The sequence below is a fragment of the Sorghum bicolor genome, chromosome 9, assembly GCF_000003195.3.
Source record: "Sorghum bicolor cultivar BTx623 chromosome 9, Sorghum_bicolor_NCBIv3, whole genome shotgun sequence".
NCBI classification, from domain to species: Eukaryota; Viridiplantae; Streptophyta; class Magnoliopsida; order Poales; family Poaceae; genus Sorghum; species Sorghum bicolor.
The window spans coordinates 48059128-48074940 of record NC_012878.2 but is presented as its reverse complement, the minus strand read 5'-3'; the positions used below and the strand labels follow the sequence as shown (position 1 = coordinate 48074940).

The 15813-nt window shown below is 43.7% G+C and overlaps 2 protein-coding genes across 2 annotated transcripts; one reads left to right on the top strand and one right to left on the bottom strand.

Annotated features, from left to right (window-relative positions):
* Positions 3796-8577, top strand: LOC8076858 (peroxisomal adenine nucleotide carrier 1). The gene is made up of 5 exons (XM_002441005.2): positions 3796-4255; positions 5896-6127; positions 6221-6367; positions 7631-7797; positions 7907-8577. The coding sequence occupies exons 1-5, from the start codon at positions 4092-4094 to the stop codon at positions 8202-8204; spliced, it is 1008 nt and encodes a 335-aa protein (XP_002441050.1). The 5' UTR covers positions 3796-4091; the 3' UTR covers positions 8205-8577.
* Positions 9949-11617, bottom strand: LOC8076857 (ERI1 exoribonuclease 2). The gene is made up of 2 exons (XM_002439703.2): positions 10457-11617; positions 9949-10376 (listed from the first exon to the last, which is right to left on the bottom strand). Exon 1 carries the CDS (start codon positions 11332-11334, stop codon positions 10483-10485), a length of 852 nt encoding a protein of 283 aa, XP_002439748.1. The 5' UTR covers positions 11335-11617; the 3' UTR covers positions 9949-10376; positions 10457-10482.

Below are 15813 nucleotides of genomic sequence, written 5' to 3'. Positions count from 1 at the left end.
GTAGGTCGATTTTCTCTGGATCTGAGCCCTCTTCCTCCCTTCTTTCTCCTCTAGATCTGAGCCCTCCTCATCCTCATCCCCATCCCCATCCTCTAGATCTGAGTCTCCTCCTCCTCCTCCTCCTTCTCTGGATCCAAGGCACACAATGGTGGCTAGGGTTTTGATGAGATGTCCTATTTTCTCATTCATCCAGTGAGCTTGAAGGTGATGGGCCAAGGCTAGAGCATCCTGGACCTCGGAACCCATCTCCTTGCTATTTTGTACGCTTTTTTGTTGTTGTTTCTCCGTGTTGTAATAGTTTTTTGGGGATGTTGCAGAAGATGATTTTCAAATGCTGCAATAGGTGTGAATCATATGTTGCAGAAAGAGAGTACTATTTGTTGAGATTGTTGCAATAGGGTATTTCATTTATTGAAATTACCATTTACAAATGTTGCAGCACTGAAAGGTGATTATTGAGTTGTTTTCATCTTTTCATGTTTCATGTTCAATTTTATCATGTTGTAGTACTACCGCATGAGATGTTGCAGTACTACTATATGAGATGTTGCATTAATTTTTTTTTCTGATGTTGCACCTTGCATTGCCTTTTGTTTCTGCCGTTGCAGTAGCTTGTTGCAACAAGTAATTCTTCTCTAGACATGTTGCAAGTGTTTTGATCTGGACGCTGCATAGTGTTTTTTTGCAAGTGTTTCATTAGCATGTTTCAAGTGTTTTAGCTTTTTCGTACTAATGTTGCAAGTGTTTCATCTAGATGTTTCAAAAGTATATTTGGTGTTGCAAATAGTGTGTTTTAGATGCATATTTCATATGTTTCATCTGCCTTCAGACGTATGTTGCAAATGTTGTATCCGAATGTTTTAAAAGTAGATCGGGTGTTGCATTGTGTCTTCGCTTTTCTCCTTCCTCACCTTCTGTCTCTTTCTCTCCTTTTGGCACTGACTGGGCATCTGCCACCTCCCCCTCTCCTCTGGATGTTGGCTTAGCCACCCACGCGTAGCTGCTAGTCGTGTGCATGCGCATGAGCAGCGGAGAGGGCGGAAGCGAGAACTCCCCAGGATGCAGTCGGGGCAGTACGGCTAGGTCAGGCCTATGTGGGCGGGCGCGGGATGCAGGCGCTCGGAGGGAAGATGTAAGCGGTGCGGTCTCATGTGGGGGAGTGTGGGATGCAGACGCGCGGAAAAAGATATAGTACAGACCTAGCGTCCGGACACGTGCGTCCGTCCAGTCGTCCGGGCGCTAGCAAAACCGATATAATAAGGGCTAAACTTAGAATCAATCTAGTTTGTGGTGCCTCGAGAAAATATTTTTCCTAAGAGCCGTCACATCAGAGTCACAACCGTCATGTGGCAATGGAAAAAAAATCCACTCTGGTGGGGCAGCCGTGAACACCCACAACGGATTTACAACGTGTCTACGTGCAGTTGATGTTGATCAATACATAAAATTACTGTATAACTGGGAAGAAAAAACATCCAGTAATTGGGAAGAAAATTGTACCTCTTTTATACATGTGATGATTGTATATAGACACTACCAGCAATCCCCATCAGATGTCTATGGCCTGGTTTAGTTCTATTTTTTTTTAAAGATTTCTCATGATATCAAATCTTTGACGTATGTATGGAGCATTAAATATTACTGAAATAAAAACTAATTGTACAGTTTGTCTGTAATTTACGAGATGGATCTTTTGAACCTAATTAGTCCATAATTAAACAATAATTAACATATATAAACATAAGTACTATAGTAGCCAAAGTCAAAACATTTCATGTATGATTACTTGTTTCATGGACAGTCCCTACTGAGGCATTGTTTAGTTCATCTTGAAAACCAAAAAGTTTTCAAGATTCTCCGTCACATCGAATCTTGTGGCACATGCATAAAACATTAAATATAGACGAAAACAAAAACTAATTATACAGTTTAGCTGTAAATCACGAGACAAATTTTTTGATCCTAGTTAATCTATGATTGAATAATATTTGTCACAAACAAACGAAAGTGCTACAGTACCGAAAAGTTTTCACTTTTCGGAACTAAACAAGGCCTGATTCTTTTTCCGGTGGCAATGGCAGTTCGATGAACATACTTTAACACTAAAATCGATATTCGCTTGAGCATATTTGTCGAATCTACCAGTCATTTAATAATATATTTTTTTAAAAAATAATAAACAGTACTTTCGGTCATAACTTAGGCCTTGTTTGGTTTTCAAATTTTTTTCAAGATTCCCCATCACATCGAATCTTACGGCACATGTATGAAGTATTAAATATAGATAAAAAAGATAGCTAATTATACAGTTTATCTGTAATTTGCGAGAGAATCTTTTAAGTCTAGTTAGTTTATAATTAAATAATAATATTTAAATAAAAACGAAAGTGCTACAATAACGAATAGTTTCTATATAATAATTTGTTATTCAATCACATTCATTCTCTCTTCATTCTCAACCAATCATATCACTTTATGTCTTGGATTTCGCGTAGACATGGTTTAGTTTCTATGATTTTTGCTCTCTCTTTACAATAACTACTTTGCCACATCAGCATAATGCTTAGGTGGCACTATAATTAATGTTATAGAAATTATGATGGTTTTTGTATTGGGAGTACCCTGAGCGCCAATTTGCGTCGGCACATGGCACCAGGTTCATGTTGTTGGCTTCCCCATCTCGTCCAGGCGCTCCTAGCGACCTTGGCCTCACCGTGTGGAAAACCTGCAGACGACTGAGTACTGACCACGGAGGCACGGAGGCGACCCACGTCGGACAAGACGGACCTGGTGGACGGCTGGAGCTGCCGCGCGCGCCGGTCCTCCGAGTCCGTCCTCGCCGTCTCCACTCTCCAGTCTCCACCCACACCGCTGCCCAGCCTGTTGTTGTTCGTCCAGCTCCAGCACCTCCAGGCTGCACTGCAGCGACATGATTCCGGGCGTTTGCCCCATCGTGCATTCCTGAGTGTGGGCGTGGAGCCGGCGACAGTACGTGCCCGCAGAGGCATTTGCCACCGAGTCCACACCAACCAAACTAGGGATGTCAACGGGGAATTCTCCGTCGGAGGTTACTGCTCCAAACCCGTCTCCGCGGGGGCAAATTCTCCCCTATCTCCGTCCCCGTGAAGGGTCACGGGGAGAACTTCTGCCCCATCCCCGTCCCCGCTCGGGGATTAAATCCCCGCGGAGATTCCCGTCTCCGCGTTAATTATATAAACAACAACAAATCACTTACATAAACAACAACAAATATCCAATAATTCACATGCAAATAACAGTCATTTGTCTATAATTGCCTATTGCATAGTTCATAACAACACAGAAACAATCACATTGTTCATACATTCACCACAAGTGATTCATCAACTATAAATAGCAACTAAGAATCCAAACATCGAGCATAGGTTTATTATTATCGGGTCTCCACAGGGAACGGGGACGGGGAGAGGCACACCAAACCCGCCCCCGCGAAACCCGACGGGGACAGATTTTGCCCCATTTAGCTCCCCGTGGGGAGAGATTTTACCCCAAACCCATCACCAAATAGAGAAATTCCCCGCGGGGAATCGGGGATCGGTTCCCCATTGACATTTTGAAACCAAACATCTCAGCACACAAATGGGCAAAAATGGCAAATTTGCAACGGCGCACGTAGACGAATGTCCTGGCACGCACACGACGGCACCACCAAACACTCGGAAAACCATCGCGCCGCGCGGTGTACTAAGCCAGTAACCAATCAGTCCGCACCGCACAGCAAACCCCCCCCCCCCCCCCCACCCCACCCCACCCCACCCCACACGCCCGCCCCCGCCCGGCGCGGCGGCTGGCTGGCGTCCCCATCCCCATCCCACTCTTCGTCGCCCATCTGCCGTGACGTCTCCCTCTTCTCCATCGGTTCGTCCCGCCTCCTATTTACTCGCAGCCCCACCCCACGCCTTCCCCTCGCGCTTCGCGGGTAGTAGTACGCAGACGCACCTCGCTCGCAACTTGTTTGTTGGACTCAAGGGGGGCAATAGGCAGCGGGAGGGGAGAACAGAACTGAGCGAGGAGATTCCCAGGGATCTCGGTGGCAGGTAGAGGGAGGGGCGATGGCGGGTGATGGCGGCGGCGGGGTGGACTGGGAGAGCCTGGCGGAGGCCACCTCCGGGGCAATCGGCTCGCTCGTCAGCACCACCGTGCTCTACCCGCTCGACACCTGCAAGACCAAGTTCCAGGCCGAGCTCCAGACGCAGCACGGCGCGCAGAAGTATAGGTACTGCTGCTGATTCATCCCTCCTCCTTATCGCTCTTCTCTGGCCGCCTGATCCGTACGACGGGGCTCCTGTGGTTGGCTCGTCGGAAGCTGGTGCCTGCCCCTCCGTCTCTCTCTCTCTCTTTCGACAGAGAGTTGGTCCGTGAGGATTTGGATCTGACTCTGCAAAGGATGATAGAGGTTTCCTGATTTTTTTTTGTCCTCTCTCGATCGTGCTTTGCAATTTGGGCTTTTGTGATTAAGAGAGAATTCCTGAACTGTGCAGTGCGCGATTAGAGTGATTGGGACGGCTTGAATAGTCTTTGCTTTAGTCAGTCACCACTTTTCACATTAGTTGGTCCCAAATTGTCTGTGACTGCGATCGAATCGAACCGTCTGCCCATGAGGCCACGATTCATGCGTTCTTATCAAGTCGTTGTAAAGCAGGAAAAGTGTAAATGGTTTGCTTATAACTTTTAGAACTAGTGGTAGACTGAATTGCTTACGTGAGACGGGCACGTTAATGAGTTCCTTAGGGGGTGTTTAATTTCCCTTCCATCTCAAAAAAATTTTGGGTTTTGGCCCATCATTTTGCATAATGGAACTAAACACCATGCAAAATTTTTGGCAAAAAGGTGACTATTCTCCATTTTAGATTTTGGCCTCAAGAGACCAAAAAAAAGCCCAAAAGAGCCTCAAGAGGCCCTAATGAGGGCAATAAATCCTGTATTTTGGATGGAACTAAACATAATCCTGAAAATTTGGCATTTTGCATTTCATCATTCCAATGTAGTTGGCATTTTGCATTTGCATTCTATGGGGAACTAAACACACCCTTACTCTATTAGGTTCACGATAAATTTGTTTCTCCTGGGATCCAGGGATTGACGATATGGTCAGCAGTTATCATAACCAGGCTACCAGGGAAAGAATTTTGCGTTTAATGCCTAATCACTTTTGGTGAGAAAAACTAAATTTGGTCAGCAATTATCATAACCAAGCTAGCTGGGAAAGAATTTTGCGTGTAGCTTGTTTCTATGGCCAATCTCTACATTGTCTTAGGATGGTTATCCTTTGACCATAACATTTTGATATGCTGAGATTAATCGACTGCAATTTTAAGACCATTTTTTGGAGTTTATGACCAAGTGTTTTTTGTTCTCTTGTGGTTCATGTATTTCTTACTTGGCATTCTGTTGTTGATATGGGCGAAAGGGTTCATAGCCTACTGGTTGTGATGCCTGGGTTCGACTCTCCCTCGGAGTGAATGTCAGGGCTGGCGAACATCCTCCCTTGTTGACAACCCATAAATAGTGGCAGGGCACTGGTCTATGACAATGGTGGCAGTCGTCCTGTATGAGCAGTGCAGTCCTACCTGGTTAGGTAGACGCTGAACCAGGTGGCTGTGGCTGCCGGCCTAGGTTATCCTGCGGCCCTATAGGGTCTGCATTGTCACGGGAGGGAGGGGGGTATTGGTTGAAGAGTGAGATTTCTTCTTCCGAACAATACTGTGGGGGTGGTATTTCCCCTCTGTCCGAGTTTTTGTTGATCATGCAGTCCTGTATGTTGTTAGTTGTTACATACTTACATCTCCAGCATCTATCTTGTGCATGTTTAGTTAATCCACACATAAACTAAGTGGCTTCAAATGTTTTTTCCAGGAACCTTTCAGATGTCTTTTGGGAAGCGATTCGTAAAAGGCAATTTTTGTCTCTATATCAGGGCCTTAACACGAAGAACATTCAGTCTTTTGTTTCCTCGTTTTTTTATTTTTATGGGTATAGCTATTTTAAAAGACTCTACTTAGAGAAGAGTGGAGCAAAGTCTATTGGAACATCTGCCAACTTGTTAGTTGCAGCTGCTGCTGGTGCTTGCACTGTTATCGTTACACAGGTAAGTAATGCTATAGGTTTGCTGAAAAATGCTATAGGTTTGCTGAAAATTAATCTTTGCTCCCTGATCTTATTTGTGCTTCTTTCCTACCAGCCATTAGATACAGCAGCTTCTAGGATGCAGACAAGTGCCTTTGGAAAGTCTAAAGGGCTGAGGGAAACTCTTTCAGAAGGCACTTGGATGGAAGCATTCGATGGCTTGGGCATTTCCATCATATTGACTTGCAATCCTTCTATTCAGGTATTAAACTTGGAAAGGTTCTTGTACAATGAATATTGTATAGAACTTCAAATTGATAATATGAGCTATGGTGTCCAATTGTGTCAACTTTTTGTTTTTAAACCATTAAACATAGATACTGAAGATTGTGTTGAAGGGATCTCATACTCCGAACAGACTCTGAAGGTGCTCAGTTTTATTGTCTGAAACCAGATTTTTCGCATCACAAACAAACACAAGCAAAGGGGAAAAAATCTTGGGACTATTGATTCGGGCACGTCTATACTCTGCTTCTGCAATATTATCATAAATTATCTAATGTGGTGATAGGAATATGGCTATCCTGAATTCCATAAAGAAAAACTGGAGAACCTCTAGAACTACAAGAGGGAAAACTCAGAACTTACTTTGCTAAGGAAGCAGTAATGGGAGCACTTAGACATTTTCTACTGTCAAGATTTTTCACTAATAAAAATATGTCAACTAAGATCTTGGTTCTGGAAAATGTTGTGCAAAATTGTTGCCTTCCCTTTCAGTCATCAAAACAGCTGTTACTTCTATAACAGTACTGCCTTCAAACCGTTTTCCAGTATCATCAACTTTGCATGTATTTGCCTTTACTTATTTGAAGTGAGAAGTGAAAAAAAAGTGCATGTCTAATCAAAGATCACATTTACAGCATAACTATATGTTCTAAACTATATTTTGTAACTTATACACGGAGACAAAACTGAAATACTCCCACCATTCCAAAGTTTAGGCCGTTTTTGTTTTGTACGAAGTCAAGGTTTCCTAGTTTTTACCCAAGATTATAGAAAAATACACCAATATGTATAACCTCAAATTAGTTTTTATAAATTCACCATGAAATATGTCTCGATAGTGCATCTATTTGGTATTGTAGATGTTAGTTATGAGGTTCAAGAATGCTTGCTGGCAAACATTTAAAAGTTTCGAGATTTGTCATGTGAAAACAATAGTAGTATATATTTTTTTCCTGATCGCACAAGAAAGGTGTGTCAGTTGATTAAAGAAGACTAGATGATTACAACACCATTATTTTCTTTGCTGGAATGGCCAGGAGAGGAGAGCTGCATGTCATTTCAGTAAACAATGCCAGTAGAATTAATATGAAAAGTTTTTTCAGACATTTAGATTTTTAGTGTACTGTAGAAGAAGTAACGGTCAGATTAGAATTTAGATTGTAATGATGGCCAACGAAGTAAATAAAAGGATCAAGGATCAAGTGATTGTTTCATGATTGTCGGTATCTGTCTTCTGCAGTACACCGTATTTGATCAGCTCAAGCAAAGGATAATTCAGAGGCAGCGACGCAAAAATGCAGGATCAGCAGAGGATAATTCCCGAGTTGCTCTTTCTGCTTTCTCAGCTTTTCTGCTTGGTGCCGTCTCCAAAAGTATTGCTACAGTATTAACTTATCCATTAATCAGGTTTGCAAACTTTTACTTGACAACATAAGTGCATCTGGGCCTCACCACCTGCTTCTGCTTGTTAATGCGTCTAATGATTTGTCTGTTGCTACAAATAATTGTCAAACAGGTGCAAGGTGATGATTCAGGCTGCAGACCCAGATGAAGATGATGACAATGAATCTGAAAGGCCAAGCAAATCAAGAGCACCAAAAACAATGGCAGGTGCCTTGCATGCTATCTGGACCAAGGAAGGCATTCCAGGCTTCTTCAAAGGCCTGAATGCTCAGATCCTTAAAACAGTTTTGAGCTCCGCCTTGCTGCTGATGATAAAGGAGAAGATCTCGAAGTTCACTTGGGTCTCTCTGCTTGCCCTGCGGCGGTATCTCTTCGTTTCTCAGAAGAGGATCAAGAGTGTAACTGTATAAATACGTAGCTCCAAAACATAGCGACGTGGTGCTTCTGAAGAGGTTATGCCAGGGAATAAATCTGAGGAATAATGAGCAGAAATACTGAAGCAAAAAAAAGAGTGATGTGTATGTGGGATCAATAGCATCAGAGGGCTTCAATAAGTTTGTTAATTTCTCCTTTTTTTTCTCTCTCTGAATCTCTGATAGCTAGACATAGGTGTTGCACGGATCTGAAACTGGACTGTATTTTTGGCGTTTGTTGTATGTAATATGTAAAATAGCAGCCGTGTTAATATTCCCTTCTCTTAAAAGAAAATGAATCGATTGACAGTGTGGTGTAAGATGTGTTGTCGATCGTTCCCAAAGGCATGAATTAGTTTGGTATGGCTTTCGGAACGGCTTCAGCCTTTAGTTTGGTATGGCTTTCGGAACGGCTTCAGCCTGCAGGAGCCGTATCAAATGGAAGTGTAGGAATCAGCTTTAGCAACGAAGCTTTATAGGAGCTGGAATCATTTTGTATTAGTGGAGAAGACATGATTGGTAACTTCTTTTCATCCATTTGAGTGTATGACATCTTTTTTGTTGGATCTGGTATTTGATTTAGCAACATATGCAATACGAGTATGCCTTAAAGTTCCCCTATTAGAAGTACTAGGTTAAAGAGGCATTGTTAAGTTTGTCTTGGTAAAGAATCATACACCATAAAATGAGAGAGTGAAGAGTATCATCCGAGGAAGTTTTATAAAATATGGTATGATGGTCGAAGGATAGGAGAAATGGTACCGTACCCACCGTGTACACGCTCCATGAGCTGTGGATCAACACAATAACGAAGATTGGACGATGCACCAACCCCCTATGATTGGCTAACCCTCCGTGTCCCACCAAACTACCTCAACATTTTTGGGTACCTTCCAACCGATGTCAAGGATACATTTCAGCTATGTATGTACAAAATCGGTGAATCTAAGGGTCAGTCGATCCCCTAGAGGTCGCTCAACCCTACATGGACTCCAATCCGCCTCAGCCTAACAACCTTGGCTATAAGTACCTCATGTTACCTAAAGGCTATTACCTGAGAAGGATCAAGTCTCTTGACACAAAAAAAGCTCTTCATTTGCTCTCTTAAATCCCTAACTTTTATGTGATCATAGTGATGAGAAAAAAAAGACGTAACCAGAATCTGGTATCAGTACAGTACTCTCAAGTCTACGCAAATGCAACACATTATGTGGATCTACGAATTTTCTATCACCATGCTAATTGCTGGGAATTTGGCTACCATCAATTTGAATAACAAATAAGAATTCAAATTCAATTAAATTGAATCTGAACTGATATGCCTCATAAAGAATTGAGTAGTGCATGATGCTAATAGAGCTGATGACCTGAACATGGCAATATTACACTCTATTCTTTTAAAAGTATTGGTAATATTGCACTCTATTCTTTTAACAGCACTATGAACATGGTAAGCACTTCAGATCAATTCTTACCAATCATGTTCAGTGGTATGTTTTTTTTTTCTTGAACCACACAGAATTGCGTATCATTTCATTAAGGTAGAAAAAACAAGTACAAGGGTCTGGGAGACCCAACCCAAGCACCACAACACAAACACACTAAGTGGCATAGGAATATAACGCTCACATAACATTTCAGTGGCATGCTTTGAGAACTGCAGTCTGTTTGTGCAACGTAATATTCTTCATTAGTACAGCAATCTAAAATGTTTTACCAAGCAACAAAAGACATTTCATGATATACACTGATATATAAATCTTCATAATATATTTTTTCTTATGCCAAACATTCTAGGTACCACATACACTAGCCACATCTTTTCCTCAGATGCAGAGTTCAGTAAATAATAATTGCTTGGTCCTAAGATTCAGTATAGCCATACACGCACACTATACTGGCCACTGGGGCCTACCTGACACCTAGACACTAACTACTCAAACACAGCACTGATTTCCTGCCTTCGCCATCAGCTTGAGACATAGTTGCAGCTGTGACATCTTTCCCGCTTCTAGAACTTGCTGGACTCCAATCAAGCGCTTGTGAAAGTGTCTTCTTCAGAAGAAAGTAGCCTTCCATTTTGTTGCATCGTGTCCATCACACAAATACTTGTGGAATCGGTGAATTTCCTTTCTTGACCTGCCGTCGCTGAAGTGTGTCCAGATTGACCTGCATGGGCAACTAAGAAAAAACTGGAGAACCGTTAGCAGTAAAGGGCAAGACATGGAACAGAGGATGAACTTGTGAACCTGGCGCGCAGCTACTCTGCAGGCAGTTATATTGCCCACATGAAGAACGAACATGTCGGAGTCCACCAGCCGCATCCGTAGAAGTAATGCCCCTGCATCTGGCCCGGCGTGGCCACCACGCCTAGCTTGCTGGCCACACCGCAGAAGCAGCAGGGCACTGTGTCCATCCCGGTGGCCGCGGCACATGGCAGCGGCACCTGAGGCTGAGGAGGTAGCGTCGGCACCACCGAGCGTGGGCCAACACATGGCAGCGCCGCCTTAGGTTCAGGGCGAGGAGGTGACCGCTTTGGCGCCAAAGAGCCGGTGATCTTGAGAAGGGTTCCCCGACGCATGAGCTCGACGAGGAGGTGAGCGGTGTTTAGAGCATCATCCAGACCACAGTGGAGGCGGCCCTCCCACTGCAGCCCCGCCTTCCGAATCGCATCCTGCAGAGTGAACCGGACATTGCCAACACCAAACGCCGCCGAGAAGGGCAGCCTTAGATTAATCCAATCATCGAAATAGTGAGGCTTTTCTATACCTTTGAAGCGGCATTCGCCCTCGAGCATGGTGCGACAGTCCCAATCTCCCCAGGTTACAACGGCGAGCTTGCCCAGCTTAGCACCATGTGCTTCGAGCCAACGGTCATGCATGCCCAGCGCCTCGGCGAGGGTGACTCCAGCGTCGACGTCGCCTTGGGTGATTCCAGTGAGATCGCGGCAGAAATCTGTGAGGCGGGGATGGTGTCGAGGGCGGACATAGGTGCGGAAGGTGGACAGTGTCCGGCCGGTGGCGCCGTCGACGAGGACGGACGGGAACTCGATGATCTCCTGTGGGTAGATCACCGAGCCTTCCTGGCAGGTCGCCTCAAAATCGATCACCACAAAGAAATCGAACATCTTGTCGGCTCGCGAGGTTGAGGACTCGAGGTGGCTGCTGCTGCTGCGGCGGCGGCGGCTGCGGAGGACGACTAGGGGTTGGGGATGGGCGTGCCAGGAGAGGAACTCGCGAGGTTGAGGACTCGAGGTGGCAGAAGCCGGCGAGATGGATGTGGAGATGCGAGCGAATCGGGGAGAGGAAGAGCGAGATCAGATTAGGAAGGGGAAGCTGTCGTAGGGTTTTTGTTTTTATTTTGCGTGTTGGGTTGAGGCGGCGGGCGGCGGCGGAGATCTTGGCTGGTGACAGGTCACAGGTGGCCGCTATCCGCGCGCCGACCCGCCCTCCCTCCGCTGTCCGCTTTGCGTTTTCTTTTTACGGCCCATGAGGAGCACGCGGCCCAGCCATCCTCACACGATTCCCCTCGATGGTGCCGTTGGCAGGTAGTAAGATAGGTACGTGTTCCTATTTATTTCTTTTCTTTTCTTTTCTCTTTTCATTTTCATTTTCTGTGTTTTTTCTTTCTCTTCTTTTTATTTTTTATTTTTACTAAAAAATGCTCATGGGTTGCAACGGAATACATCTATACCTAATAATAATAAAGAGGCAAAATTTGTTTTCGTCTGGCAAAATTTTCGTCTGTCCTCTTCCCCGTGTTTTTTCCCCACCGTGCCTGCGCACTTCACGGGCTCTTCAGTTCCGTTCAGAACTCTACAACCTTGACAATTTCTAATACGGATGCATCCAGTGCAGGCTTTCTCTTCGTCTCTTGAATCCGCATCAAGTTCAAAGACATCTAAAACCAAATCTAAATACAGAGGAAAAGGCACTAGAACATGGATTCGTAAATTTCCAAAAAATAAGAAGCAAATCTAGATAAAATCTAGATATAAATCGAGACAACCAGAGACAAGATCAGACCACATAACATGGATTCATAAATTTCTACAAACAAGAAGAGCAAATCTATATTTATACCTTTACCGTCCACCGCCACGACGCCTCTGCGCTCGCCGGCCAGCCCATGTCGTCGCCTCCCACCGGGCACACGCCCAGGTCCTCCGTGCATCCCAGCCTGGGGCGGCGCGGCTTGGGGCCACCTCTTCAGCGGGGTTGATGGTAAAGACGACGAGATCGAGGCCGAGGGCGGTGAGGAAGCCGTGCTTCTCCGTGTCGTCGCCACCGCAGTGCCCTCTCACCAGATCTCGGCCGCAGGTGCCCCTCGCCGGATTTGCACCACGTCAAGGACAGAGAACGAGAGAAGCACGACCACAACAAGGAAGAAGGTTTGCACGCACTGCCGGAGGTGAGCACGAGGCGGGGCACGACTGGCAGCGCTCGAATGAGAGAGGAGTGCGCGGGTGCCAATCTAGAGTGGCAAGAGGACAAGAGGAGGGTCCTCTGCCAGAGATGGTGGAGGGCGGCGGGCTAGCGAGCTGGAGAACAGAGGAGATAGAGGCTGAAACAGAATCAATAGCTCACGTGAAGGACGGAGGAGATAAAGGCTTGTCGTTTCGGCCTTCAGCCTTTTAGTTTTCGGCCTGAGAGCATGCGCGGGCCCTTCGTATCTACGCCAAGGTCTGTAACCGGAATCGGGTAAATAGTCTAACTTTTTTTGTCTTAGAACATGACAACAAAAAAATCACTCGAGGTTATATTTTAATTTGATACAAATTTAATAAGGTATTGTCGTATTAATGACAACACTAAGTTATATTATGGATATCATACTCATCGTAAAAATAAATTACAATTTTCAAGTTTTATACAAAGGATAAATTATAAATAGAAATTATATCATTACCATGGTCCTTTTCCATTAAGGTTTAAAAGTTAACTTTTCTCCCGTTACAACGCACGGACATGTTTTGCTAGTAACTTATTATACAGTTATCTAGACTTTTTTTTTTCATTTAGAGACTTATTTAACGATTGTGTTAATCTACTTTATTTTAGAATTAGGCCAACAAGACACGTGTCTTTATGACTCGTATAAGCACATGTTACTCTTACTTTTACACCTATGAGAGAACATGTGTCATTAACTCATTATTCCAAATCATCTTAGAATTAGACTCCAATATGCATATGAATACGTCGAGGGTGCGGGAGAATAATTACATCATATCTACGTAGGCTATTCCAATTAATATAGCATATTTTAATTATATATTAAATCAACTCCATGCATGTGAATGGAGCTCTTGGCAAATAAATTTTTATTAAGATTTGGTGATTTGTGCGTGCATGCAGTTCCCTAACAATTGACGACAACCCACCCGTGATGCGTGCGTGCAGCTCCTTCCCGACACCGACAGCAACGTTTACGCCAATGACGACGAGGCGGGTACCTGGCTCGCGGCTGCTGGATCAAAGACAGGCAGGCATCAACGACTGCATGAGCTCCACGAGATGCATCTTTAGTGCTTGGTAGCTGCTGGTCACCTGGGTCAGCATCCCGTGTAGGTGTAGCAGCTTGTTCTCGTCATTCTTGATGATGCTCGCAAGCTCCGCCTGCATGGCCGAAAGTTGGAAGAGGGCAAGGGAAAGGGCATGCATGCCTATGTAAGTCAAGGTGTTCTCGGCGGCGGTGTGCTTACACTCAGATCAAACTAAATCAATCAACAACACGTATATACAGAAATAGAAAGATAGGCAGCACGGACCTTGTTGGTGTTCCTGCTTACACAGAATTTAGCATTGAGTTCATTTGCATGCTGCACGTGCTAGGTATTTGGCGCATCTTAGCGTCAACAAACTACAGATAGTACACTAATCTCATGTTTCTTTCCAACACAAAATATAATCCATCTATTGGATGTACTAGATAGGTGTTTTGAGACAATGCAGATACCAATTACCAACAAAGTACATGTGTGAGCTTTACTGCTTTGAAAAGGACAGGTATGCCAAATTCAATTTAATGTTGATTTTTTGTGGGGCAATGTTCCTGCAATTATATGAATGTTCACTTCTTTATTTGGACAAAAAATATTCATGTTCTCACATAACATGTTGAGAACAAAAATTGGCCTAAAGCTATACTCTCTCTATTCTAAAGTTAAAGCCCTAAGTCAAATCATTCTAAGTTTGTTCAAGTTTTAAGAAAAGAATAATAAAATTTACAATATTAGACAAAATCAATTAGAACATTATGAGATATATTTTTCATAATTCACCTCTTTGACGTGGTTGATATTAATAATCTTTTCTACAAGCATGGTTAAACTTAAGATGATTTGATTTAAAACACTAGAAGATTTCTTATGTTTCAGAATAGAAGAATGAAGAACGAAAAATACATACTATTTTGGCGAAGAGTATGACTCAAGTTAGAACTTACTAACCCTACCTGACAGCAGCCCCGTAGATGTCCTCAGAATAAAATAAAAAGGCCTGCATATGCAAAGCGCATAAGCACTTTTGGCTTGTAAAACATAATTGACAACACAAGGTTTATCAATATTTTTAGATGTTCCATACTAGTCTCTATCTCGCTATAAATTGTAATGCATGCCTCTGCGATCAATTCATCTAGTCAACCACCTGCATTTTGTACAAGCGACTCGTCGGGAAACTACAAGGCTCCATTTAGCAACCAGAAACATTTCTACTTCTTGAGAGAACCGGCAGAATCATTGTCAAACAGTTTTTTTTCGACGAAAGAAGAACTATATTAGATAATGGGTACATGAATACGTTACGAGCACTCTGAGTTATACAAATATTTAGAAAAAAAATCAACTAAATTATACTAAAGCTGTGAATAACTTCAGATCTCAAAACCAAACTTGTATGACGCTTTGACTGCATTTGCAAACACTCGGCAAAAGACCTGAGAATATATGCCCAACGAACGACGGTCAACATTCATGTAGGCGGAGTTGAGAAACTTTTTGTTTCTGGTGTCTTTCTTCTTCTTTCTACCACAGAAGAATGAGAAAGACTGATCTGAAATTTATTCTCCCTAGTCCTTCATCGTGGCCAGAGCTAACCACGATAAAACGGAGAAGAGACCGGAGAAAATTATTCCGTGACAGCGACATCATCTTTGTCATAATGTCACCATCCAAAAATAAAAGTCTCCATGTCGTTAAATCGTGAGGATGTCAACGCTGTAGTTGTTGCCCGCATCTTCAACAGAGCTACCATGGAGAAAACGATTCCACCCTACCATCTCACCGTTGCCGGAGAAGAGGAAGAGAAAATAAATAAATCTCTAAAACTAAGAAGTATTGGTATGGAGAGACCCTAACCCTAAAGACTCGCTCTAGTGGAAAAACTTGTTAAAAACGATCGATCCCCACTTCCTCTAACTCCGGAGGGGGAGGGAGGGGGACCAACAGTGATGGCGGCGGCGGCGGCTTGAGCCCTATTCCTCGGCGGTATTCACTGTCAAATAGGTTATGTGAAAAACGTTTCACTCAGAATCCCTACAAAAAATTCTCGTTTTTATGCCTAGCAAGCGTGATTCTGATTCTTGCCCCCCTATTGTGTCAGAA